General features: G+C 44.7%; 1 protein-coding gene across 1 annotated transcript in view; it reads left to right on the forward strand.

Annotated features, from left to right (window-relative positions):
• ASAP1 (ArfGAP with SH3 domain, ankyrin repeat and PH domain 1) overlaps nt 1-27,074 on the forward strand; it is a 399,491-nt gene that overhangs the window by 19,312 nt on the left and 353,105 nt on the right. The window contains 1 exon segment of the mRNA XM_017870527.1: nt 21,627-21,712. Within this exon segment, the coding sequence (XP_017726016.1) occupies nt 21,654-21,712 (59 nt within the window). The 5' untranslated portion in view covers nt 21,627-21,653.

A 27,074-nucleotide genomic window follows, 5' to 3' on the forward strand; every position in this document is an offset into this window, starting at 1 on the left:
TAGCCAGGATGGTCTCGATCTCCTGACCTCGTGATCCGCCCGTCTCGGCCTCCCAAAGTGCTGGGATTACAGGCTTGAGCCACCGCACCCGGCCGACTGGTTCTTTTTTAATGGACATTTAGGTTGTTTCTAGTTTTTGAATGTACATACTTGTCCAAATATTTACTTTTGACAAATTCCCAGAGGTTGGAATTTCTGGGACAAAGGGTAGGCACATTTTCAAGTGTTGTACATGTTACCAAGTCACCCTCCAGAAAGGTTTACCAATCTGTATTTCTATGAGCAATTTTGCAAGTATACATTTCTTACCTGCCTCAGACATTATCAGTTATGTTAATTTTTGCATAACTGATGGACCAAAGATAAATGTTCTTTATTTGCATTTTAAAATTTAATGCTAAAGTTGAACATATTTCTCAGCTACTCAGGTGACTGAGGTAGGAGAATCGCTTGAACCTGGGAGGTGGAGGTTGGAGTGAGCCGAGATTATGCCACTGCACTCCAGCCAAAAAAAAAAGGTATAAATATGGATTGTAATAGTTGTTGTAAACTGACCGAAGCTAATTGGTGCAATTTAGTTCTATTACTTGGTACTGTCCTTTTACATAGATTTGGATTCTAGACCTGACTTCGCCACCAACTGTGACCTCAGGCTGCTCAACCTCTGAGGGCCTCAATTTCCTATTCTGTAAAGTGTTGGAGGTGAAGCCATTGGATATTTGAGGTTGTTTCCGGATCCATCTTTATCCTTTCATGTTAGAAGGCAGCAGTGGTGAGGAAACTGAGGCTTCAGCCTGTTTACTGGATTACTCGAAGTCCCAGAATTCACAAATGACAGTGGAGATTTGAACCCAGAACTTGCTCTGAACCCAGAACCAAGCCTCTTGCTCTTCCCCTGGCTCCAGTCCCCGTTATGGGAAATGAACCAAGATTTGCCAAGATGGGTGTTAATCTCCAGGCCTACTTCAAGAAGTGTGAATCCCCTCCAAGAGGCTGATCCATGGGAGAGAATTTTGGGAACATAGGGAAGAAAGGGTAGAGATTATCGGAAAAATATCTGGATTTCTAAGGACAATGGAATCTTGACAGAGACAGTTTAGGAGGAACCGTAGAGAAGCCCGAGGCAAGTGAGAAGGCCGGAAAGTACACTGTGTAAGAGACAAGCACAGGCCAGGGAGCAGGAGCCAGGAAGCGTGGGTGATCCGAACCTGGGAATTTATTTTTCTATCAAGGAATTAGAAAGTCAGGCCTCATCTGGAAAGGGATAGATTAGATTAAATCAGTGTTTCTCTGTAGCCACAGTTTGTACGCTCCTGGACCCTCAACCAGGCGCCTGTGATGGTCTGGCTTCACAGTCCTCATCAGCTTCATCTCCACGCCCCCTTCTTCCCTTTCCTCCCCTTCCTCCACGTGCAGCTGTTGTTGAAGATGTGCCCATCCCCCTCAGGCCTCCAGATTGTGGCTCAGGTTGGTCTCTGAAGGCCTGAAAGGTTTGTCTATATGATGAGCTCCTTATCCTGAGCTGGAGTATTCCCCTCTTCCAGGAGGCTGTTCCTGACTAGTCTGATTCCAGGTAGAATTGACTACCTTCTTGTTTGTGCCCACCCCCTCTACCTTGTACATTTCAGTGTCTGCTTTGTTCATACCTCTGTCTCCTCCATTATTTTGTGGCTTTCTGAGAGCAGATATTCTTACATTATGTTATTGGGAACCCCCAGGATTTCTCATATAGTAGGTATTCAGGTGAAACCTTTTTTGGAAGAATTAAAGAAACCTTCTGTAATTCAATTCAGTAGATGCATATTAAGGAGACTGGATGGTGTATTAGTTAGTAATACAGTGATAATAACTGCAATAACAAATAGTCCCCACGATGTGTATTGGCTCAAACACAAGAAATATTTTTTCTTCTTTGTGTAAAAGCCCAAAATGTGTTTTTCTAATTCGGTGGGAGGCTCTCCTCCATGTGGTGGCTCATAGACCTAGGCCTCTGCTACATTCTGTGGCCCTGCTGCCCCCTGGAGCTTTGTTGCTGTCAGCGTCCACTGGCAGAAGGGGGAAGGAGCCTGGAGAAAGCACACCCACTTCTTAAAAACCTTGGCCTGAAAAATGGCATGCAGCATTTCTGTCTCTTTCCTTGGCTAGAACTCTGACACATGGTCACACCCAGCTGCAAGGGAGTCTGGGAAGTGTAGTCTAGCCATGCACCCAGGAGGAAGAGGAAACAGAGTTTTGGTGAACTAGCAGTGCTGCCACAGATGGTGAGTGGAGCTCAACACCTTGTCCTCTGAGGCTTGGTTGAAGGGTTGGGGAATGTTTGGCTTGGAGAAGCAAAACTCCTGATAAAGTGATATTTGTGACCAGGACTATAATTTACCCACCCCTAGTTTGGAGAGATCCAAGATCTAGACACTGTAATTTTTATGATGATGATGATGATGATGATGATGATGATGATGTACCCAGCGTATGCGGAACACTAAGACGGTTGCTGGTAGGAGAGGAGGAGAGAGGCAGAGGACAAGCAAGCTTGAAGTAATTTGCCCAAGGTCACACAGCTAGTAAAGGATGGAGCTGAGATTCGGGCCCAACAAGCTGGTGACAGAACCTGCCTGCTTAGTGGCTACATTGTATGTTCCTCATTTGAACCCGATACCCATTTTACCAAGTAGATATTATTACTGCCAATGAGGGAAGGCTTATAATTTGGTGTTAAGAGGAATGAATGAAACAACCTTNGGAGTTTTGCTCTTTTTGCCCAGGCTGGAGTGCAGTGGTGCGATCTCAGCTCACTGCAACCTCTGCCTCCCAAGTTCAAGTGATTGTCTTGCCTCCGCCTTCCAAGTAGTTGGGATTACAGGTGCGCACCACTATGCCCGGCTAATTTTTGTATTTTTAGTAGAGACGGGGTTTCTCCATATTGGCCAGGCTGGTCTTGAACTCCTGACTTCGAGTGATCCCTCCGCCTCGGCCTCCCAAAGTGCTGGGATTACAGGCGTGAGCCACCGCACCCGGTCTCAGTACTTCATTTATTTTTATGGCTGAATAATTGCATCGTATGGCTCTACCACACTTGGTTTATCCATTCCATTCCTTGGCTGATAGACTTTGGGTTGTTTCTACCTCCTGGCCATCGTGAATAGTGCTGCTATGAACATTCATTTACAAGTATTTATTTGAATGTACATTTTGACTTCTTTTAGGTATACAGCTAGGAGTGGAGGTGCTGGGTCATCTGATAACCCATTTTTTGACTTTTCCAAAGCAGCTGAACCATTTTATACTCCTACCAGCAATGTATGAGGGTTCCACTTTCTCCACATCCTCCCCAAGACTTGCTATTGCTATTTTGTGTGTGTGTGTGTGTGTGTGTGTGTGTGTGTGTATTTCATTATGGCCAACCTAGTGGGTGTGAGGTTTTATCTCACTGTGGTTTTGATTTGCATTTCCCTAATGACTAATGCCTTTAAACATCTTCTCACCTGCTTTTTGGCCACATAAAGAGATCTTTAAGAAGGTGTAGGCAGGTTGGCTGGGTGCCGTGGCTCACACCTGTAATCTCAGCACTTTGCGGAGCAGAGATGGGAGGACTGCTTGAGACCAGGAGTTCAACACCAGCCTGGTAAACATAGCAAGACACCCATCTCTATTCAAAAAAAAAAAAAAAAAAAAAAAAAAGAAGGTGGTTCAGGCAGGTATAGGGAAGCTCCAGGGATAGCAAAGCCCTGAGGCTCCTGTGTGTGCCTAGTTTTGAGGAGCAAGGAGGAAGAGTTATTGGAAATTGGAGACAGCGAGGGCTGTGCGAAGGAGCCCTGGCCAGAGCTGAAATTTGGGTTGAGGCCAGCAGCCGTTTCACAGTGACTGCTAGAGAGGGAGCCCCAGGGAGGAGATCGAATGCCTCAGCTTCCCTCTCCCTCCCTCCTGTCTTCTGCTGGGGCTCCCTGTTGCTAAAACCATCCTGTAGCAGAGGGGGAGCAAACCCTTGCAGTAGTCCCTGAGGTCAATTTGGGGTGCAGAGTAGGACGGAAAAGGGAGGACCAGTGGAGAGGCGCTGGCACAGTGGCAGCGCAGCTTCCTTTTCCCGTTGTTCTTTGGGTTCATCCTTCCTATGTTGGCGTCTCCCCAAGACTGGTAGTGAGATCGGCTGCAGCCATTTTTAGCTTCACATCTTTCTTATAACATCCAAAAGAAGACAGAAAACACCATTTCAAAAACTTCTGGGCAAAAGAAAAAGAGCTTTCTCAGAAACCTCCAGCCTTACGTCTTATTGACCCCAATTGGGTTACATATTCTTTCTAAACTAATTAGTGGCAGACGATGGGGATGGTTTTAAGTCAGTGAGGCCCACACCTGGGACTGCAGGCACATGTGCTTCATGGGAAGGGAGATCCCAGTTGAAATCAGGAATGAGGAGGGATGCTGGGCAGAAAACCCATAGTGCCATGTCCTTGGGGAGTCCTTGGACCATCTGTTTGACTAAAGCCTGGCTTTTTTCTGCTCCACCACGCGCCGGCTGGGGTGAGACAACGCGTGCGGGACCCAGGCCTCCAGGAAGGGTCCCTGCCCTGGCTGCAGGGTCCAATGTGCCATGTTCGGCTCAGGCCTGCTGGGCAGCACCATTCCCAGCTTCTGCCTTTTCCCAGGCCTCTTAGGGAGGGTCTCCTAAGCCTCTCATTCCTTCTGTGGCCCATGTCACTGAAGGGATGAACTGAAGCCCCTTCCACGGCTGTGATTCCAGGCAGTGAGACTTTACCCTGTCAGAGCCACAAGGGCAGAGTTCAGCTAGGAGTTTAGGGAAGGAGATCTTTTTGTAGAATTTACCACAAAAGAAAGAATAATTAAAAAAAAAAAACACTCCATGGCAACTATTGTATGATTCTGTCCAAATCGGCAAAGCTATAGAGACGAAGGTTATATTGTTATTTTTGCCTGGGGTGTGTAGAGGGTGGAATGGGGAGTGACTGCTTATGGGTTCGGGGTTTCATTTTGAGGTGATGAAGATGGATTGTGGTGATGGTTGCACAGTTCTGTGAATTTTGCTAAAAACCATTGAACTGTATACTTTATGTATGTATTTATTTATTTATTTATTTATTTTGAGACAGAGTCTCGCTCTCTCACCCAGGCTGGAGTGCAGTGGCGCTATCTCGGCTCACTGCAACCTCCGCCTCCTGAGTTCAAGTGATCCTCCTGTCTCAGCCTCCCGAGTAGCTGGGTTTACAGGCATGCGCCACCAAGCCCGGCTAATTTTTGTATTTTTAGTAGAGATGAGGTTTCACCATGTTGGGCAGGCTGGTCTAAAACTCCTGACCTCATGATCTACTCGCCTCAGCCTCCCAAAGTGCTGAGATTACAGGCGTGAGCCACTGCGCCAAGCCTGAAATTTATACTTTAAATTGTGATGAATTGTATGTGAATTATAAGTCAAAAAAGCTATTGGAAAAAAAAATATCAAAGAAAGACTTACACTCCTATTCTCTTTGTTGTATTTAAGGCTGAAGTTGATTGCTACCTTATTCTCTAATAAAAATTATGGTTTACACTATCTCCTTTCCTCTCCTCTTTCTTCTGTCCTTGTGGCCTTGGGGCAAGTTCTCCTCCCCTCCCTTGGTCTGTGGGTCTCCTATGGAGCTGACTGGCTCCCCGTGTCCATCTGGGCACATAAGCAATACCCGGCTAGTCCAGTGAGTGTTCCAGCCCCTGGCCACAGAAATTAGTTCGAGGATGGATGAACAGTTAGAGTCAATCCTGAGACTTGTATTAGAACCAGCAGCACAGCGAGGCTTTCCTGCAGGGATTGCTGAATTGTGTCTGGATGTAAGCCTGAAGGCCAGTGGCCCCTTTGGTCAAAGCCTCCCTGAAAATGCCACCCTTTCCCTGAACAGAAATGCAGAGCCAACAGATGAAGACTAACCTCTCCCTGACCACATCCTTTGAGCCCTTGAATTTAGCCAGGCCTGAATTTCCATCCTTCCTGGACTTGTCAGTTTTGTCAGCCTATACATTTCCCTCTCCTTTTTTTTTTTTTTCCCTGAAGCCAGGACTTGTGGGGTTTTCTGTCTCATGAAACATGTCTAGGTATGGGTTCTGCAAACTCGGACCCTCAGGCCTGACTCCTTTTCACAACAATCTCTGGACTGTGAGAAGGGACTGCTCTTTCCGCCTGTATCACTTGTGCCAGAGCGAGCCAAGAAAACTGCTTCCACAGAGGAAACAGGCTGACAATGGAATGTCCCAACCCAGCACATGAAGTTCTTTGGAAGGGACCCTGGAAGGGCATCTGGGAACCGCCCAGCATCCTTTCCATGGGCCCACAGGGAACAGCCCTGCTGCTGCTGCACACATTCCATTGCATTTCTGCATGTGTGTATGTGTGCATGCAGTTGGACGTGGGTTATATATCTGTGTGTTTGTATGTGTGCAGTTGTACGTGGGTTGTTTTCTGTGTGTTTATGTGCAGTAGTACGTGGATTGCACTTCTCTGTGTTTGTGTGCAGTTGTGCGTGGGTTGTATTTCTGTGTGTTTGTGTGCAGTTGTATGTGGGTTGCACTTTTGCATGTGTGTATGTGTGCACGCAGTTGGACGTGGGTTGCACTTCTGCCTGTCCATATGTGTGTATGCAAACGTACACAGATGTGTGTACTGGGAGCTGTGGCCTTTATTTCTTCCATTTGGCTATGTATTGTCCCATTTGGGTCATAGTCATTCAAGATTTGATGTGTTTATAACAGAAGAGGGAAGGTGGACCCACCAGCTCAGGCTGCCGTGATACTAGATGGGAAGTCTGATGCTCTTTCCCACAGTGGTTGTGGGATGTGGGCATTATGATTTCTGTTTTACCACTGTGGCATCTGAGTCTCCCAGGAGCCAATGGGCTCTCCATTAGGTGGTAGCCAAAGCAGGTAGCTGAGCCAAATCACCTGCCCCTTTTTGGGGCACTGATGCATTCTGCCTCAGACTAATTCCTTGTAGTTGTCTGTCATTCAGGGGAAATAGGGTTCGGAAAGGTGAGAAGCCTTGATTGATTTCTAGGAGAAATCTAGTTTACAGAAATCCCCAGAAGATGACGGTCAGGGTCACCTATTTTGGAGATAGTTGCAAAGCAAGTGACTTGCAGGACATCCGTGGCTCTGATTAGATGGTGTTGACTGGTCGGCAGCTGGGAACTGACTCTGATGGGAAATGACCGTGTGTGCCCAGAAAGTCTTGGCATGAGGGTGTTTGTTTAGGCATTCATTAATTAATTCATTCAATAAACATTTACTAGGCCAGGCACTGTGCTAGCTGCAGCGTCTTGTTTCCCTGAAGTTTTCTCTGGAGAGGAGGAAGAGATGGAGTGTGGGGTTGCTTTGCTTACAATGCTCTTTTGCCTACTTGGGGATTTTTCAAGGGCCTTCCATTCTAATGGGCACCCTGACGTCAGCGACTTGTCCTCCAGAGTCGGTGACACTAGTGGGGCAGGGGCGTCGGGTCTGTGGTGAGTCAGCTGCATCCAGGCTTAGCATCCTGTCCAGGTGTGGCCCGCTGTGCCTGGGAGACAAGCAGCTGTTGAAATAGAAAATATTTAAAACCTCATTAAAAGGAGAGTCTAGACTCTGGGGAAACTTCATTTTGAAAAGGAGTCTTGTGGAAATTGGCTGATCCTTCTAAGTTTACAGGCAGTAAAATTTCTAAGAAACGGAGATGGATTTTCAGAAAGATGTTTGAGGACTGGAACAGTGGTATTCCTCAGTCACAGGACTTTGTCAGGGTTGGCTGAAAAGTAATTTGTTGTAGGACTTTCAGTGGAAGGGCCAATTTTAGGTCGCATGAATATTTCCCTGTAATTTTTTTTTTTTTTTTTTTTTTTGAGACGGAGTTTTGCTCTTGTTGCCCAGGCTGGAGTGTAATCTTGGCTGACTGCAACCTCCGCCTCCCGGGTTCAAGCGATTCTCCTGCCTAAGCCTCCTCAGTAGCTGGGACTACAGGCACTCGCCACCATGCCCGGCTAATTTTTATATTTCTAGTAGAAATGGGGTTTCACCATGTTGGCCAGGCTGGTCTTGAACTCCTGAACTCAGGTGATCCACCCGCCTCGGCCTTCCAAAGTCTGGGATTATAGGCGTCAGCCACCACACCCGGCTGTTTTGTTTTGTTTTTTTAAGAGATGGGGTCTTGCTGTGTTGCCCAGGCTGGAGTGCAGTGGCACAGTCAGCTCACTGTAGCCTCAAACTCCAGGGCTCAAGTGATCCTCCTGCTTCAGCCTCCAGAGTAGTTGCGACTATAGGTATACACCACCACACCCCACTAGTTTTTAAATTTTTTTAGAGATGAGGTCTCACTATATTGCCTAGGCTGGCCTTGAACTCCTGGCTTCAAGCTATCCTTCTACCTCAGCCTGAATTTCCCTATAGTTTAAAAGGCATCCCCAGTTTCCCATTCTGACAATGCGTATAGAAGTCTTCCTGATGCTCCCCTTATTTGTTTTTGTCTAATTCTGTTAATGTATTCATCAACAGATAATTTATTGAGCACCTGTTGTACAGTAGGCATTTTAAGAGTTATGGAAGTATGCCAGGCACGGTGGCTCACGCCTGTAATCCCAGCACTTTGGGAGGCCAAGGTGGCGGGGATCGCCTGAGGTCAGGAGTTCATGACCAGCCTGACCAATATGGTGAAACCCTGTCTCTACTAAAAATACAAAAATTAGCTGGGCTGTGGTGACGTGTGCCCATAATCGTGGTTACTCAGGAGGCTGAGGCAGGAGAATTGCTTGAACCTGGGAGGCGGAGGTTACAGTGAACCGAGATCGCGCCACTGCACTCCTGCCTGGGTGACAAAGGAAAACCCTGTCTCGAAAAAAAAAAAAGAGGAGTTATGGAAGTGAACAAGCAGTATTCCCACCCTGATAAATATGACATTCTGATGTATTATCAAGAAAGAAAAAAATTTCATTGTTAAATAGATCATGTACTTTGGCTGATACATTTGCAATATTTTGAGGCTAGAGGGCCAAATAATTGGCAAGAGAAGCATGAGTTATGTGTGTATTTCTGGATGGAAATCACAAGGCCTGATTCACAGCAGGCACCTGAGTTTAATATTATTATGCCAGTTTTACAGATGAGAAAACAGGTTCAGAGAGGTAAGGTGGCTTGCCCAAGGCTGGTAGAGGGAAGAACCAGGACTCTTAATCTCTAGCCCCCAAATTCTAAAATCTTGGCTTTTTCCTTCTGCTTCACGTGCACCTTTCAGGTCGAGAACCTTCTAAATGCAAATCTGCCTATTTGTATGGGTGGTAACAAGATTTTAGATGAAAGCACAGACTTAATGGCTTGAAACAACACACAATTATTATCTTAACATTCTGGAAGTATCGTCATTGTGCCCTGGACATGGCAGATGGGTCAGCAAACATTCATCCAATGAAAGGTCTTTCTTAGACTGTACCTTTGAACTTACTATTCTGTCCAATCAGAATTCCCTCTTCCTACCTTTCTGCCTGGTGTCCTCCTGTTCATCCTCAAAACTAGATGCTGCTACTACTTCCCCCATGAAGCCACTCATTATCCAGTCCTCTGCATTATTTTCTCCACTTTGTAGCAAATTCTGTTCTTGCAGGTACTAGCAATCATTGATTCACCTGTCTGCCTTACACCAGAGGAAAGTGCCCCACTTGGATGGGCTCCTAGTAGGCAACTGTTGGAGTGTTACATAAATGAATGAATGGATGAATGAATCTGGCAAAATAGAAGATGCAGTCAAATATATATTTCATATTTTTACAACATAATGGGCACTCGTTAGATGTTATCTGTGGACTGACAAGTGAGGAATTGATTTCCTTTTCTTTTAATTAAAAATGCAGATATATAGGGATTCTATGAGATATCTGAGTCCCAGACAGATGGTAGTGGGCTCCTGTGTGGGGTGACACTTTATGCAGGGACAGATACGCTTTGATGGATTTTTTGGGAGGTCTGAAGGAGATGATTCAGGCTCCTCATTTTTCAGACTTGCAGTCTTCTAAGGCCTGATGTGGGCTTTATCTTGATGAGGTTTGAACATTTCTTAGATATACTTTATTTCCTTTGATTCTGAGATGCCTTTGATTTCAAGATGCATTATTGATATCATAACAGTGTTGGGAGAGAAAATAGTCCTGCCACGTTATATTTTATTGATAGGAAGACACGTCCTGTTTCAGAAATGCTAAAATGTGAAAATGTGATCATCATGAAATGGCGGAAATAAAGTAATTACAACGAGTGTGGTCAAGTGGGGTTGATGTTAATTGGACCTACTCCTAGGTGTTAGGAATGAGCTCGAGCGAGGCTGGTCTTGTTAGTGTGTTAAAGATCTTTTTATAGTTCTAAAACTAGAAGGGAAATACATGCAGCAGAGACCTCTCCTGAGGCTGGCCCTGCTCTGAAAGGCTGGAGAGATTTAAAGGAAAGATAAGTCTTTGTAATCAGACAGATCTAGGTTTCATTTATTAGCTATAAAAACTCTGGCAAGATACTCATCCTGTATTTGCCTCAGTTTCCTTCTCTGTAAAATCAGACAGCAATACCTGTCTCCTGGGTTTGTTATGAAGGTTAAAATAGTTATTGCTTGTGTAGTTAGTGTCAGATACACATAATAACCATGCAATATATGCTAGCTTTATTATTTTTAAAAATTGTGGCCGGACACGCTGGCTCATGCCTGTAATCCTCACACTTTAGGAGGCCAAGGTGGGTGGATCACCTAAGGTCAGGAGTTCGAGACCAGACTGGCCAACATGTGAAATCTCATCTCTATTAAAAATACAAAAATTGGCTGGGTGTAGTGGCGCGTGCCTATAATCCCAGCTACTCAGGAGGCTGAGGCAGGAGAATCACTTGAACCTGGGATGTGGAGGTTGCAGTGAGCCAAGTTCGCACCGCTGCACTCTAGCCTGGGTGACAAGGCAAGACTCCATTTCAAAAAAAAAAAAAAAAAATTGTTATTTATTCTGCTAGGCTTGTATTAGGTCATTCTTGCATTGTTATAAAGAAATATCAGAGACTGGGTAATTTATAAAGAAAAGAGGTTTAATTGGCTCATGGCTCTACAGGCTGTACAGGAAGTATGATGCTGGCATCTGCTCCGCTTCTGGGGGGCCTCAAAAAACTTACAATCATGGTAGAAGGTGAAGGGGGAACAGGCCATCACATGGCCCAAAGCAGGAGAAAGAGAGAGACCAAGGCACCACACAGTTTTAAATGACAGATCTCATGGAAAGTCACTCACTCACTGTGGCAAGGACAGCAACAAGGGGATGGTGCTAATCATTAATGAGAAATCTACCTCCATGATCCAGTTACCTCCCATCAGGCCCCACCTCCAATACTGAGGATTATAATTCAATATGAAATTTGCAGTGGGACACAGATCCAAACTCTGTCAGACCTGTTATTATTTATTCTATTACAATTGTCATTTATTCTGTGAGGGCTGCTGTTTCCTTTGTAAAGTGGGATGACATTCCTAGCTGTGCCTCTCACTGCTCCGGGCTTGGTGAAGACTCAGCGTGATTGAAAGGGGCGATGTGGCTGATACCCATCCAGGGCCTGCGTGGTACCTGGTGAGCACTGGACAATAGGGGCTTCCTGTGAGGGAGTAAACCCCATTCCATGCAGACCCCTTTCCATCCTGGTTCCCTTTTCTTTGGACAGGGTGGAGGCTGGGACACTGGGGTGCTGCTCCTGGAAGGTGACTTCCAGGCCTTGGTTGTATTCTCTCTGTCACTGGGACAGTGGTCAGTGGACGCCAACAGGATGCCCAGCCACATGAAACATGCCTATGGCGCTGGCCTTGCTGGGAAGCCACCGAGTCAGGCCCCTGGGCTGCAGATATCATTTCTAGTTTTGGGTTGTCACAATAGTGGCAGTTGTTCATTGTACACCTGCTTTATGCTGGCATTTCTCACACTTATACAACCTCCTTTTTTCCTCCTAACAACACTCTATTAAAAGTATCATCATTCTTGTCTTAGGGTGGTTTCCCCAAGAAGCCAACACTGATAAAATATTGGAGCATGTATAGTTTCTTAGGGAGGTGATCCAGGGAAACACAGGTGGAGGAATGAGGAAGGGAGACAGAAAAGAGAAGGAGCCAATGAAGGGCATTAGGCATTTATAAGGCAGGCAGTTGGGCTTTCATTCCTCTGGGGACTTTTCAGGGTTGTCAGAACCAAAGGGCAAGGAGCTGGGGATATTGTTTCCTGATTTCCACTCATCCTCATCTGAAGGCCACAGCTAGAAGCGTTCATTTCCTGGCACTCCCAGCCTGCGCCTTGGTGGCTGAGAGCAAACTCTTGGGGCAGAGTGGCAGGTGTTGCTTGCAGTAAGATGCACCTGGCCTGTAATGACCTGTGAGAGTCAAGGCATTGTGTGTGGGCATCATCATAGTCTGCAGACATCTCTATTTTTCAGAAGAAGACACAGGGCTGGGCTCAGTGGCTCATGCCTGTAATCCCAGCAATTTGGGGGGCCAAGGACGGTGGATCACCTGAGGTCAGGAGTTCGAGAACAGCCTGGCCAACATGGCGAAACCCCATCTCTACTCAAAATACAAAAATTAGCTGGGCATGGTGGTGCATGCCTGTAATCCCAGCTACTTGGGAGACTGAGGCAGAAGAATCTCTTGAACCCGGGAGATGGAGGTTGCAGTGAGTGGAGATTGCGTCACTGTACTCCAGCTTGGGCGACAGAGCAAGACTGTCTCAAAAAACAGAAAAAGAAGATGATATAGGTTCCCAGAAGTGATTTTTTGTCACTCAAGATCAGCCAGAAATTAGGTGGGAGAGCCTGTGTTGGAATGTGTCTTTCTGTCCCAAGGGCTCTCCTGTTTGCAGTGCTTGGGAAATTTTCCCAGCCCTGGGCTGCAGCACAAGGGAGCAGCTTCCCAGATGGCTCTGCGCTCAGCATACTTGCTGAGAGTGAACTCAAGATTGTTTGAAATGACCTGGACGATATGATCACACAGTGGGCAGCACAAGAGACTCTAGGCTCCCTTGGATTTCACATTTCACACTTGCGCTTCTTCCCAGGGGACCCTGAAAGAAATGTGTCGTTTGTGGTGGCACAGACTGGGTTGAGCCTGCTCCTGCTGGCATGAGGAGTGGATTGCGTGGCTAGTGAGTGAGCCTAGCCTGCTTCCGGGCTTAGAATAAACTTGAGAACTCTCAAGTTGATTTCATTGTTCTCTTCTTGGGGTCCCGAGGCTGTTTCTCTGGCATTCACTTATTTTAAGATTCACAGAATTCTTAGGATGTAACTTTTTTAAATGCTGAGGATTTATTAATCACTTATAGTAGGTAGGTCCTATGGTACCAGTACGTGTCCTTTTTCTTGTTGTCGGTGAGGTTATTTGATGAAAGTCTTATTCCTTAAGCAGAGACCATGTCCGTTTTGCTAACCAATACTTCTTTGATATTTAACTTAATATTTTTTTTCAATATATTAGTGGATGAATAGATGCATTTTCCCAGCAGATAATTCTCACTGTGGGAAGCTGTAGCCAATGGAAAAAAGCACGCAGTAGGCACTTACGAGATGTTTGGGAGGCAGGTCCTTTGACATTGTGTTCACACTCAGATGATATCACTGACAACCGTTCATCCTGTCTGTTTCTATACCTGTCCCTGCCCCACCAGACTGTGAGCTCTCTATGGGCAATGACCTTGTGTTACTCAACTCACCCTCCTCACTGTCAGGCCCAGAGCCTGCAATATACCCAGAGTAGGCTCTAAGACATACAGTCACAGTTGTCATGAATTTATAAACCAGCAAGACAGTGGTTCTGGTCTTTTGGCTTGTGGGTCCTTCACAGTGACCTCTTCTTTGGAGAGGAAAGACCCAAACCATCTTTGATTGTTATCATTTGAACCAACAAATGAGGCGGGCAGTTGGGGGCAGGGCCACAGCTAAGGTCCAGCAGCCTCGGCATTGTCAGGGAGTGGGCTTCTGCAGGGTCTCCTCTGTATCTCTCTGAACCATAGCCTACTGGATAATCCTGGGAAGACAGTTAGCAGAAGGGCCCATCTCAAACACATGCATGCCAGCCAGGGAGAAGAGGGATTAGGAAAAACAGCAGGAGTCCAAAGTTACCTGGCCCGAGGTTACAGATACCAAACTCAGGGCTGATCAGGGTTGGTAGGGAGGCAGGACTTGTTGCTTGCCAGCAGATATGGAAACTGAAAGACGTAGCAATTAGTACAAAATCCGCATGACCAACTCAGATGGTCTCAGCATTTACATTCAAGAATCACCACAGGAGAGGAGATTTTTTTTTTTTTTTTTTTTGAGACGCAGTCTCACTCTGTCACCCAGGCTGGAGTACAGTGGTGCAATCTTGGCTCACTGCAACCTCCGCCTCCTGGGTTCAAGCTATTTTCCTGCCCCCAACCTCCCGAGCAGCTGGGACTACAGGCACCCGCCACCATGTCTGGCTAATTTTTGTATTTTTAGTAGGGATGGGGTTTCACCATGTTGGCCAGGCTGGTCTCGAACTCCTGACCTCAGGTGATCCACCCACCTTGGCCTCCCAAAGTGCTGGGATTACAAGCATGAGCCACCACATCCAGCCAGAAGAGGAGATTGGACTTACCTTTATGAACAATCAGGAAATGATACCAAATGGGGTGTATTTGGTCATGTTCCATAGTGCCTTGCTTAGCACAGCAGATAAAGTTCTGAGCTTTGAAATCAAACTCTTTCAAGTTTGAGTTCTGAATCCACCACCACTAACCAGCTGTATGACTTGGGAAATGTTATATAATTTCTGTGAGCCTCAGTTTCCTTAGCTAAAATGCAGACAATCACAGTTCCTTTCAGAGTTCCTTGTAGGATTTAATGAATGTGCCTAGGATGGGGTCTGATATGTAAAAGGGTTCTTCAGAGAAACAGAACTTACAGGATATATGTAAGGGGAGATTTATTATAGGGAATTGGCTCATCCCTATAATAAGTGGAATTGATTATGGAGGCTGATCTGCCATCTGCAAGCTGGACAACCAGGAAAGCCAGTGGTGTAATTCAGTTCTAGCCTGAAGGTCTAAAAACCAGGGGAACTGATGGTGTAAATCCCAGTCTGTGTTTGCAGTTCTGAGAACCAGGAGCACCAATGTCCAAAGGCAGAAGAAGATGCATGTCCCAGCTCAGGTAGAGAGCAAACTCACCCTTCCTTCTATTTTCTATTCTGTTAATATTAGGCCTTCAATGGATTGGATGATGCCCACTCACGTTGGGAAGGGTACTCTTCCTTACTCAGTCTCCTGATTCAAATGCTAATCTCTTGCAGAAACAGCCTCACAGACACAACCAGAAATACTGTTTTACCAGCTATCTGGGTATCCTTTAGCCCAGTTAAGTTGACACATAAAACAACAATAAGGGGTTGCTGTGGTTATTAGCAGTGCTGTAAGAGTTCACAAGTGGATAGATCGTTGGGCTGGGAAAGTTTGAGAAAGCTTCCTGGAAGAGGTGGAAATTCAACTGGGACTAGACAAGTTGGGCTTCTGATCGCTTAAGAGGAATAGTATCACAAAAATATGTTTGGTCTATTTTCTTTAGGTCCCTGATTTTCTAAGTACAGCTTCCACAGAACAGGAAAGAATTACATCAGTAAATAGGAAAAGTGCTTGGTGTGATATTATGGGGAAAAAATTGTCCAAGCTGTAGCCAGCTGCAGATGACTCAAGAGTTTATTACATCCTCTATAAAAGGATACAAATCCTAGCATTCGTGGAGTCACTTCTGTTGAATACAAAACACCTATTTGAGGAATGGCAATAAAGAAGGGTTTATGTACCAAATGATTTATGTCCCCGAATCCTGCATGGCATCAGGAATCGCTGTCCTGACTGACAAACTGTAAGTCATAGAACAGAATTTCAGTGGAAAAGCTGAAACGTGGGTGGTAACAAATGTGATGCTTGATGGTAATGAATTCTGGTGCACTTCAGCAGGCAGGTGCTTTAAATCTTCTGTTGCTGGTGGTAGCGGGAAATGAGAGGTTGTACAGAAGACCGTGGGGGTTGATAGACGTTGTTCACTCACTCCTTCGACAGATATTTATTGAGCGTCTGTGTACAGATGCTGCCACTCCTCTGCTCATATCTTTGAGCACTCCCTGGAAGGCACTGCAGACAGTGCTGGTTCACACAGAGGGCTTCCTGCATCTGAGCCTGAGACTCATGACCTGGTTATGTTTGGGCAGTGAGGGATGGAAGGTGATGGGTAAATGCCCCAGATTCCTTTCCCTTCGGCGGGGCAGTTCTGAGGTGTGCTGTCCACAGTCTCTCAGAAGGTCCCCTAGTGGGATTGAGCCTGAGGTGCCCAAGCAGTAACCTACATAACCTTGGACGAGTTCTTCAACATCTAAGTTTTTGCTGCTTCTAGGATGGGTGTGGGGATTAAATGAGGCAGTAATATCACTACCACCACAGCTAGCTCCCAGGCATTCATCAGTTACGGGGAGCCAACCATTTTTTGCTTAGTGCTTTAATCATGTTCTCTTATTAATTCTTGCTATGACTGCATGAGGTAGGTACTTTCCTTATGTTTACTAGCTGTGCTGTAAGAGTTCAGAAATGGACAGATTGTTGGGCTGGCAACATTGGAGAAAGCTTCCTAGAAGAGGTGGAATTTCAGCTCGGACTAGACAAGTTGAGCTTCTGATAGTTTAAGAGGAATAGCATCATAAAAATAAAAATAAGTTTGATCTGTTTTCTTTTAAGTCCCTAATTTTCAAAGTATAGCTTCCACAGAACAGGAAATCCAATTTTAAAGATGAGAGAACTAGGCCGGGCACAGTGGCTCATGCCTGTAACCCCAGCACTTTGGGAGGCCGAGACGGGTGGATCACCTGAGGTCAGGAGTTCGAGATCATCCTGGCCAACATGGTGAAACCCTGTCCCTACAAAAATACAAACAATTAGCTGGGCATGGTGGCGCATGCCTGTAATCCCAGCTACTTGGGAGGCTGAGGCAGGAGAATCGCTTGAACCTGGGAGACAGAGGTTGCAGTGAGCTGAGATCGTGCCACTGTACTCCAGCACTCCAGCCTGGGTGACACAGCAAGACTGTCTCAAAAAAAAGAAAAAAAAAAGAGAGAACTAAAGTATGAAAGGATAAGTGACTCATTAGAGATGCATAATCTGCGTTCTAACCTGGATGCGTTTGTTCTAGGGGCAACTTTTAATAAGTCATACTGTTAGAGTACAGGATCTGGCAAGGAAGCTGTCATCGTCATTATCATCATCATCATCCAGTGCCCAGTATGTAGTGGGTGACCCATAATTATGGAATTTTAAAAAGAATGAATGAATGAATGAATGAATGAATGAATATTAGTCCTTTAAGATCATAAACTTTCTTTTGTTTTGTTCTTTGCTCTGTCTTTAGGCAGCAAGAGCAGTCCCTGGCACAGGGTAGTTCCCTGCTTCTAAGAAAATTATGGTAATCAAAATGTATTCTTTGTTTCACCCTTACAAAAAAAAACAAACGAGTCCCAGAGATGAAATGGCCTTAATATAGGAACAGTATTTATCTTCAGGTATTGGGATAATAATTGATTTTTATTTTATGCCTTAATATTTTTTCTGATGAACCTGGATTACTTTCTTAACTGGAAAGAAATAATCTCTGTTTGAATAAAAAATCATTCTCAGAGCATCTAATCGGTCTCCAAGTGCCGTGGGTGAGGTATGGACATAGACGTAGCTGCTAACCTACTTCGAGTGAGTTCAGAGTCAAGGCAGCAGGATGTGAACTGACTTTGGTGTCACACCTCACACAGCTCTTTCACACTCCATCTCCCCAGAGGTTCACGACGTTCTAGTGACATAGGCCAGGCCGGGATTAGTGACCTCATTTCATAAACCTGAGGGCTAAAGAGGCTCACTGACAAGGGTGAAGCTCTCCATAGGGGTGGATCTGGGACTGGAACTTTTGATAATTAGGCCCAGTGGCCTTCCCCCTACCCCAGCAGCCTGTCATGAAGATGCTCTGAAGGAATGGGACAAGAGTGGAGGTAGGTTGGTGCATCACAGACTCATGGGACAGCATCTGCAGGACCCTTTTATGTTTTATGCAGAAGAAGCCTGGCTTGGAGTTTATTAGACCACCTGGGTCAGGATCTTAGTTCTGCCACACACTGTCTTGGACACATTATTTCATATCCTGTGAGTTACGATTTTTTCATCTATAAATCTGGCCCAGTGTCTCCCTTGCAGGATTGTTGTGCGGGTCCAGTTGGCACCAAGGAGGTGGGAATTCTGCAAGAGTAGCTGTCATCATACTTGTGATGTCTGTATGCATGGCTTTCATTTTCCCGACCTGTGTTGATACTTGGTGTTCATAAATTAATATTCTGATGTGAATTAGGCAGTTTTTGCTGAGTAGCAAAAACCTCAGAATTTCAGAGGCTTGTTTGACAGCAGATATATATCTTCATGCTCAAGGATCTATGGGGTTGGTTGTGGTTTAGCTGATCTAGGTTGTGCATGGCTGGTTCATGCCGGACTTGTGGTTGATTCCGATCTGCTCCACATTCCTTTGATCTGAGTTCAGACTAAAAGGCAGCAACAGACAGTGGCTATGGAGACATACTCCTTTTGTGGTGCATCATAGGAGGGCAGAAGAGATAGACTTGGGACCAGCACACTGTCACTTCTAGCCACATTCCATTGGCTAAAGCAAGTCAGTGATCCAGTCTAGAATCCAGTGAGACAGGGAAGTAAACACCATTGACTCTAGTGGGATGTACTACAAAGTCCCATGACAAAGGGCAGAAATGTGTAGTTCATAGTCATGTTGGAAGTGAAGAAGTGGGAAGACTCATCCAGTCTACCATACTAACTCAGCTGCCACGCTTGGGTGAAGCAAGGAAAGCAAAGGAATAACAAACTGAGGGGTGGGCTGGGAAAGGCATTGACTATGTATGCAAGTAACACATACTTATTTTTCATAAGCATGTGCTTAGTAAAGTTGGGTTCTAGAGGTCAGTATTATAGGAAGATCATGATCTTTGATTCTGAAGGATAGCATATGCTTATCCTTGTGCCAGTACCACACTGTCCTGATTTCTTTAGCTTTGTGGGTTTCAAAGTCAGGAAATAGAAGTCCAACATTGTTATTCATTTTCAAGATTGTTTTGGCTATCCTGAGTCCATTGCATTTCCATATGCATTTTAAGATAAGCTTGTCAGTTCCTCATCTAATTTAAATTTGTGGTTCAGTGCTCAGGAAGATTCAATTGCTATTGGCATCTAAGTTTGAAAGAAGTAGTTTGATCATTTATCCAACAAATATCTATTAATATTGTTGTGCCAGGCATTGTATAGTTGGTACTGCAACATACACCAATAAACAAATGCAAACACAATCTTTGTACCCATGTAGCTTATAATTGAAGAAAATTAGCAGATATTAATCAATCTTCACTTTAAAACATAATTAAAAACTGAGATAAATTCCACGATCTAATCTGAAGGTGCAGAGTTTCTCTGAGAATATAATATTTAAGGAAGAACAGGAGTTACCTAGGCACAGAAGATGAGAGAGGAAGCCTTCCAGGCAGAGAGAACAGCATGGGCAAAGGACCTGTGGTGGAACAACTGCAGCACGTTCCAGGATCTAAGAAAATGTCCTACAGGCCGGGCGCAGTGGCCCACACCTGTAATCCCAGCACTTTGGGAGGCCAAAGCGGGCAGATCACCTGAGGTCAGGAGTTCGAGACCAGCCTGCTTAACATGGCAGAACCCTGTCGCTACTGAAAATACAAAAAATTAACCGGGCGTGGTGGTAGGCTCCTGTAATCCCAGCTACTTGGGAGGCTGAGGGAGGAGAATTGCTTGAACCTGGGAGGCAGAGGTTGCCGTGAGCCGAGATTGCACCACTGCACTCCAGCCTGGGCAACAAGAGCGAAAGTCCATCACACACACACACACACACACACACACACACACACACACTCACACACAATAATAATAATAATAATTTAAAAAGAAAAAGAAAGTGTCCTATGGTTGCAGCATTGTGCCTGGTAGACAGGATAAGGTCAGATAGGTGAGCAAGAGTCAGAACATGTTCAGTGATTTGGATTTTTATTCTAAAGCACTGAGAAGCTATTGAGGAATGTTAACCTAGTGATGGAGAGTTGAGGGATGACACAATCAAATTGGTGTTTTCAAAATTGTATTCTTCATATCACTCAATTGTTAAGTGTCAGTCTTACTTAGATTTGGTTTTTTTTTTTTTTTTTTTTTTTCAAAAAAACACTTGTTAAAAACACCATGTTTGACATTTATGAGACTATTAGGAATTTGAACATTGTGTGAATATTTGATGATATCAAGGAATTATTGCTATCTTTTTAAGATATGGTAGTAGTTTTACAGTGATATTTTTTCCAAAGACCTTATCTTAGAAATCCATGCGGTAATATTTATGACCGAAATGATAAGATATCTGGAAATTTCCTCAAAATAATAATGCACGGGCAGGAAGGATGAGGGTTTGGATGGGGTGGGTGTGATTATGGGTTAATGTGATTAGACTAGGTGGTTGGTTCAGACGGTATATGATACACTTCTCTGTTTTTATGTCTGTACACAATTCCCTGTAATAAAAGGTAAACACACACACACACACACACACACACACACACACACACACACAAAAGATTATTCTGCTTTCAGCATGGAAGACTAGATTTCAGAGGGAGAAATGGTGATGAGGGGAGATCAGTTAGGAGCCAGTGGCAGTGGCCCAGGTAAGAATGATGGAGGCTTGGTCCAGAGCTGGACCAGTGGAGGTGGGGAGAGATAAGTGGAGAGATCTTTAGGAAGTAAAGTAGACATGAATTGGGGATGGATTGGTTATAGGGGTGAAGGAGATGGTGGAACCGAGATGTCCCTCGGTTTTTGGCCCTGGATGGAGATGACACACTGAGCTAGGAATCACTGGATAAAAACCAAGGAGGTCCCTTGGCTCAATATATTTTTATATCCCCACCTCTGTTTCCCTCCATTCTGCAAATATTGAAGCTGTTCCCTTATGTAACAGCTTTTATCCCAGACTTCCTGTGCTCTGTGCACTCAGCAATTAATTAAGCTTTGGTATGCATGAATTAATTAAAATCCTCTCCCAGGTTCAGAGGGGCTGTCCTAAAATATGTGCATTCATCTATATCTGCCTTCATCCTGGAACTGATTTCCTTTGCTGGGTGAACACTTTTGCTTTCTCGTGGGCACACAGCTGCAGGCGTCTGTCTGTCTGTCTGTTGCATCCATCAGCACCTTTAATTTTATGTTTAGGAGCCTAGGTCTAGAGAAGTTAATGACTTGTAAATTGCTCTCCAACGTAGAGCTAGAAATAGAATGCCGGAAGGATTCCTGAGCACTTACTTGCATAGAGATTCAATGACGGAGGTATCAGCCCCACCGTAGGAAGCTGAAATAGTAGTTTCCTTCATATTTCTGACAGCCACTCTGTGGTGCAAGAACATTCCTGACAAAGGTGCAGCCTCCAAATGAAATCCCATGTTGGTCTGAGACAATGTCTTCTGCCCATTTTCACTGGATGACTCTTGTCCCCTTTTGTCCTGCCCCATCCAGGTCATTTTCTGATGTGACGGCTGAGACATGAGATCTTCAGCCTCCAGGCTCTCCAGTTTTTCGTCGAGAGATTCACTATGGAATCGGTGAGTGATCTGTAGCCCACCCTGTCCAGAAAACCTGGCCTGGGAGATACAGTGGGATTCTTCTTGGGAGTTGAAATGCAAAATTTTATCAAACACAAGCACTGGAATCTAACAGAGACTGTTGGCACGATTGTTATCAGAGAACAGATCTCTAGCATTTGTACAGGTGTAGACTGTCTACTATGTTTTCTGTCACATTATCCATTGCCTTTATTTATAAGGAAAGTTGTCTGAGTGGTGGTACCAATAAGAAGTCAAGAGTAGCAACAACAGTGACACCATCAACAATATAAGGTGCTATAGGAGTCCACTGTGTTTTAGGTTATTTAAAAACATTTCAGGCTGGACGTCGTGGCTCAAGCCTGTAATCCTAGCACTTTGGGAGGCTGAGGTGGGTGGATCATTTGAGGTCAGGAGTTCAAAACCAGCCTGACCAACATGGTGAAACCTTGTCTCTACTAAAATATAAAAATTCACTGGGCGTGGTAGCATTTGACTGTAATCTCAGCTACTTGGGAGGCTGAGGCAGGAGAATTGCTTGAACCCGGGAGGCAAAGGTTGCAGTGAGCCAAAATTGCGCCACTACACTCCAGCCTGGGCAACATAGTGAGACTCCCTCTCAAAAATAAAAATTAAAATTAAAATTAAAATACAATAAAATAAAATTTCATTTACTCCACCCAACAATCCTGCCAAGTAAGAATTTCTACTTTCGGCTGGGTGCAGTGGCTCACGCCTGTAACCCCAGCACTTTGGGAGGCCAAGGCGGGTGGATCACCTGAGGTCAGTAGTTCGAGCCAACCTGGCCAACATGGTGAAACCCCATCTCTACTAAAAATACAAAAAATTAGCCGGGCGTGGTGGCAGTAATCCCAGCTACTCGGGAGGCTGAGGAAGGAGAGTCACTTGAACCCCAGAAGCAGAGGTTGCAGTGGGCTGAGATCACGCCACTGCACCCCAGCCTGGGGTTCAAGAACAAGACTTCATCTAAAAACAAAAAAAGAATTTCTACATTCATTTTACTGATAAAGAACTTGCCCAGCTAGATGTAAGTCAATTTTCCCTTACTGCAGGACCTTTGCATTTTTTTTTTTTTTTTTTTTTACTATACCGTGTTACCTCTTGGGAGAGGTAGAGGTATGACTTATTCCATTTTGCAGCTGGGAATACTAAGGCCTGGTGTAGGGACACATGATGAAGAGTCTAAGGAGCCTGGCCTCGGTGGATGAAAGTTTGTGTTAGAGGATGATAAAAATTAGACTGGACAGGAAGAACCATGAAAAGCTAGGCCGGGAAAACTTGTAGAGTCTGAGAATCTTAAAAAACTGGCAGACTGACTGGCACAGGGTTGACCTATTGGGGCCTGGGTTTCTAAGAAGTCCACGTGGTGGAAAGTGCGTGGGTGCTAGAAGGGGTGGTTGAATCCTGGCCCTGGCACTGACTTTCTGTGTGATCTCACACAAGACACTGACTTTCGGCTGGGCGCAGTGGCTCACGCCTGTAATCCCAGCACTTTTGGAGGCCGAGACGGGTGGATCACCTGAGGTCGGGAGTTCGAGACCAGCCTGACCAACATGGAGAAACCCCGTCTCTACTAAAAATACAAAATTAGCTGGGTGTGGTGGCGCGTGCCTGTAATCCCAGCTACTTGGGAGGCTGAGGCAGGATAATCTCTTGAACCCGGGAGGCAGAGGTTGTGATAAGCTGAGATGGTGCCGTTATACTCCGGCCTGGGAAAAAAAAAAAAGACATTGACTTTCTCTGTTTCTTGTTTTCTTGTCCTTGGAAAAGGGGTAATATTTATGTTTCAGATTTTTTTTGTGTAGTTTAGAAAAAATGTATAGTAAAGTGTTTTACATAAAGTAGGCACATAGGGCATTGTAATTACCTAAATTTTTAGGTTGAAAATAGTTTTTAAAGGATGATTAGATAAACAAATGTGTCCTGAATGGGTGGGCGAGGTGAGAGGCTAGAGGCAGAGAGGCCAACCTGAGAGGCTTTTGATATGATCCAGACATGATATCGCCTTCCAGGGTAAATTAAGCTTTACTTTTATTTTCAAAATTTGTCTATTATAGGATTATCCAAAGTCATGTTTATTTTGTTTTTTTCTTTTTTTAAGTCGAGTCCAGCACAAAATGGCATTCGTTTTGCAGGTATCTTTTTAGGTGATATTAATTATAATTGCAATAACTCAGTGCATTATTAGAATCCGGTTCTGCTGACAATGACATAAAATCTAAAAGAACATTGGCTTAGAGAAGTGTCTCTCTTACCTAAAAGTTCAGGTACAAGTAGTACAGATTTTCTACAGCAATCTATGAGAGACCTGGGCTTTTTCTCTCGTTTGTCTGTCATATGAGCCTCTATTCCCAAGGTCACCTCATGGCCCCATTTTAGCTGCTTCTGCTCTAGCCATCACATCTAACAGCAGGAGGAAGGAACGAGATGGAGAAAGGCACATCCCATCCTTTAAGGATGTTTCCTGGAAGTTGCACCTCCTGCTCCTACTTATATTCTACTGTCCAGAATTTAGTTCTCTGGCTACATTTTGCGGCAGTGAAGGCTGGGAAGTATAATCTTTATTCTGCATGACTGTGTGCTTATCAAATTGAGAGTTGTTATTATAGAAGAAGAGAGCAGATATTGGAGGACAGATCTTTTCTTGCCACGCTACTTGTTGTTCTTAGAGGATTCTGCTGACAGGATAGGCTCTGCAGCCAGCCTGCTGGAGTTTGCATTCTGGATCCATGGTTTTGTAGTTCTGTGACCTTGTAAAAGCTACTTAACTTCTCTCTGCCTTGGCTTCTTCCTGTTCTCTCCTATTTTATGCAGACTTACAAGGGTTGTTTTGAGCACTAGTTGAGTTAAGGTAAAGCACTTGGAACAGTGCCTGGTACATGGTAAGTACTATATAGGTTTTAGCCATTATGACTACTACTGTTGCTACTAGTATCTCTCTAGTACTTCTACTACTACTGCCACTGCTACTTCTGCTATGACTACTGCTACTTCTGTTACCATTATTACTATTAATACTTTTACCATGTCTGCTGCTTCTACTAATGTTACCACTACTGCTTCTACTGTCACTTCTGCTGCTGCTAGTACTGTTGTGACTACTTCTACTTCTCTTCTACTACTATTACTACTATGCCATTATTATTTTTAAATTGTATTCTCATAGCGTGGTAAGTAGTTTTTCCCAATAGAAGATAAGAGTCAGAGAGGATACTAACTTGTCAGATGCCATCCATGGTCTACCGTTGGGTGGGTAGGGGATAGCAACTTGAAGGGAGCATAACGCAGGTTTCTGCGGTTCTGCTAATGTGCTGTTTCCTGATCTGGGTGATGTTTCATTAGTGTAAAAATTCCTTGCATGACATACTTATGACATAGATAATTTTGTGTATATATCTTATATGTCAATAAAAACATGTCATGTAGCTGGAAAGTGGTGGAGCATGAGTGAAAACTACACTCTCCTGATTTTCCAAAGCCTGTGCTCTTAGCTATAACACAAGGCCAGCACCTTTATTCCTCTGACTGATTGATTGATTCATTCATTCATTCATCTAACTTATATTGATAACTGCTTATTACTTATGTGCCAGGAACCTGAGGCTTCTTATCTGGAGGAAAAGGAAAGAGATAAATACTATTCAGATTAGCAACCACCAGGTTAGGTTCAGTGTGGGATGCGCTGGGGCCACAGGAGGGGCATGGAAGCTAACCCAGCCCCACAGGCTCATCTGCTAAAATAACATAGATGTGACTCTCAACCAACTCCTTTGATGGGGGAAAAGTTCCCACATCAGTGGGTAAGCTGACCACAGGAGGGCTATATCGAGAAATATAAAGCAGTTCTCCCCATCTCTTGCTTAACTGGCACTAAGAAGAGGTCAGCTTTTCTTGTCACTGTCACAGTTGTGAACCTACCTGATGTTCCATGGGGTAGGCAGTTGCCGCCCTTGTGAGTTCAATAGCAGACAAGGGGATGGCAGGAACAGAGACTTCACTTACCAAGACATGTGGACAGGGACCTCTTATTTAAAATAAATATGTGGGCTGGGCATGGTGACTCACGCCTATAATCCTAGCACTTTGGGAGGCCAAGGTGGGTGGATCACCTTAGGCCAGGAGTTTGAGACCAGCCTGGCCAACACAGCGAAACTCTGTCTCTACTCAAAATACAAAAATTAGCCGGGCATGGTGGTGTGCGCCTTGGGAGGCTGAGGCAGGAGAATTGCTTGAACCTGGGAGACAGAGGTTGCAGTGGGCTAAGATTGTGCCACTGCACTCCAGCCTGGGTGACAAAGTGGGACTCTTTCTCAACAACAACAATGACAACAACAAAAACAACAAAATTCTCATAAACAAGTGAATGAATGAATGAATGAATAAAATCACAGTCCACAGCCATGCAGTTGTCATCCTTGGGAAAACTCAAGTCCAAGGGAATAAAGAACAAGACCTGTTTCCTTTATTCACCCCAAATACCATCAGAGAGACAGGAGCACGGCACATAGAAGTGGAATTGAATTCTAAATTTTGAGCCAGCAGTAGAAATCAGTTGGCCTTATGTTCAGGTTTTTCTCCATATGTAGAAAAGAAGTGACCGAAACTTTAGACCCTCCTCAGCCAAGCCCATGAGAAACCTCTGTGACTCCTCCTCTCTCTTTTGCCTTTCCAAATGTCAAGCAGATGCCCTGTCATAATCATGCCGCCGGCTGTCAGCCCAAATTGAATTTCCCTGAGCCCAGCTGATGTCCCTTTTTGGCTGCAGGGCAGGGGTCAGGAATGCATGCTGCACATGGACGGGAAACGTGTCCCTGGAGCGGAACGCAGAAGGCTGACCTCTCAACTCTGCATTGCTAACATAGTTGGAAGGGTTAGGAAGCCTTATGATTTCTGGATGTAAAAGAAAAAGAAACGCGTTTCAGAAAAACAGTATTCAAGTTCTGCTGCGAAAGCCCTTTCAAAATAATTGAGTCTATTTAAAATTCAACTGGTTGTTTCACAGCATTGACTGTATCTCAGTTAGATACATAAAGTAAGGTTCTGGCTAAACTGAGAGATGGGAAGTGATGATCCTAGTCTTGTCTTCCTCCCTCATTTCATATTTCCCTCCCCGCCTTTAAAATTTATTAAGCAGCGACTGTGTGCCAGGTCCTGTGCTCAGTCCTGGGGAAATACATGAATAAGACTCATGGCAAAGCCTTCTTGAGCTTATCCTTCATTTGTTTTTAGAAAACATATTCATTCTACAAATGTTTCCTGAGCGCCTAATTTGCTCAAGTCTCTCAGTAGAGATAAAAAACATGGTTCCTCCTTTTACTACATGTATACTTTAGTTTTTAAT

The sequence above is a fragment of the Rhinopithecus bieti genome, unplaced genomic scaffold (assembly GCF_001698545.2).
Source record: "Rhinopithecus bieti isolate Rb0 unplaced genomic scaffold, ASM169854v2 scaffold_54, whole genome shotgun sequence".
Taxonomy (NCBI): Eukaryota; Metazoa; Chordata; class Mammalia; order Primates; family Cercopithecidae; genus Rhinopithecus; species Rhinopithecus bieti.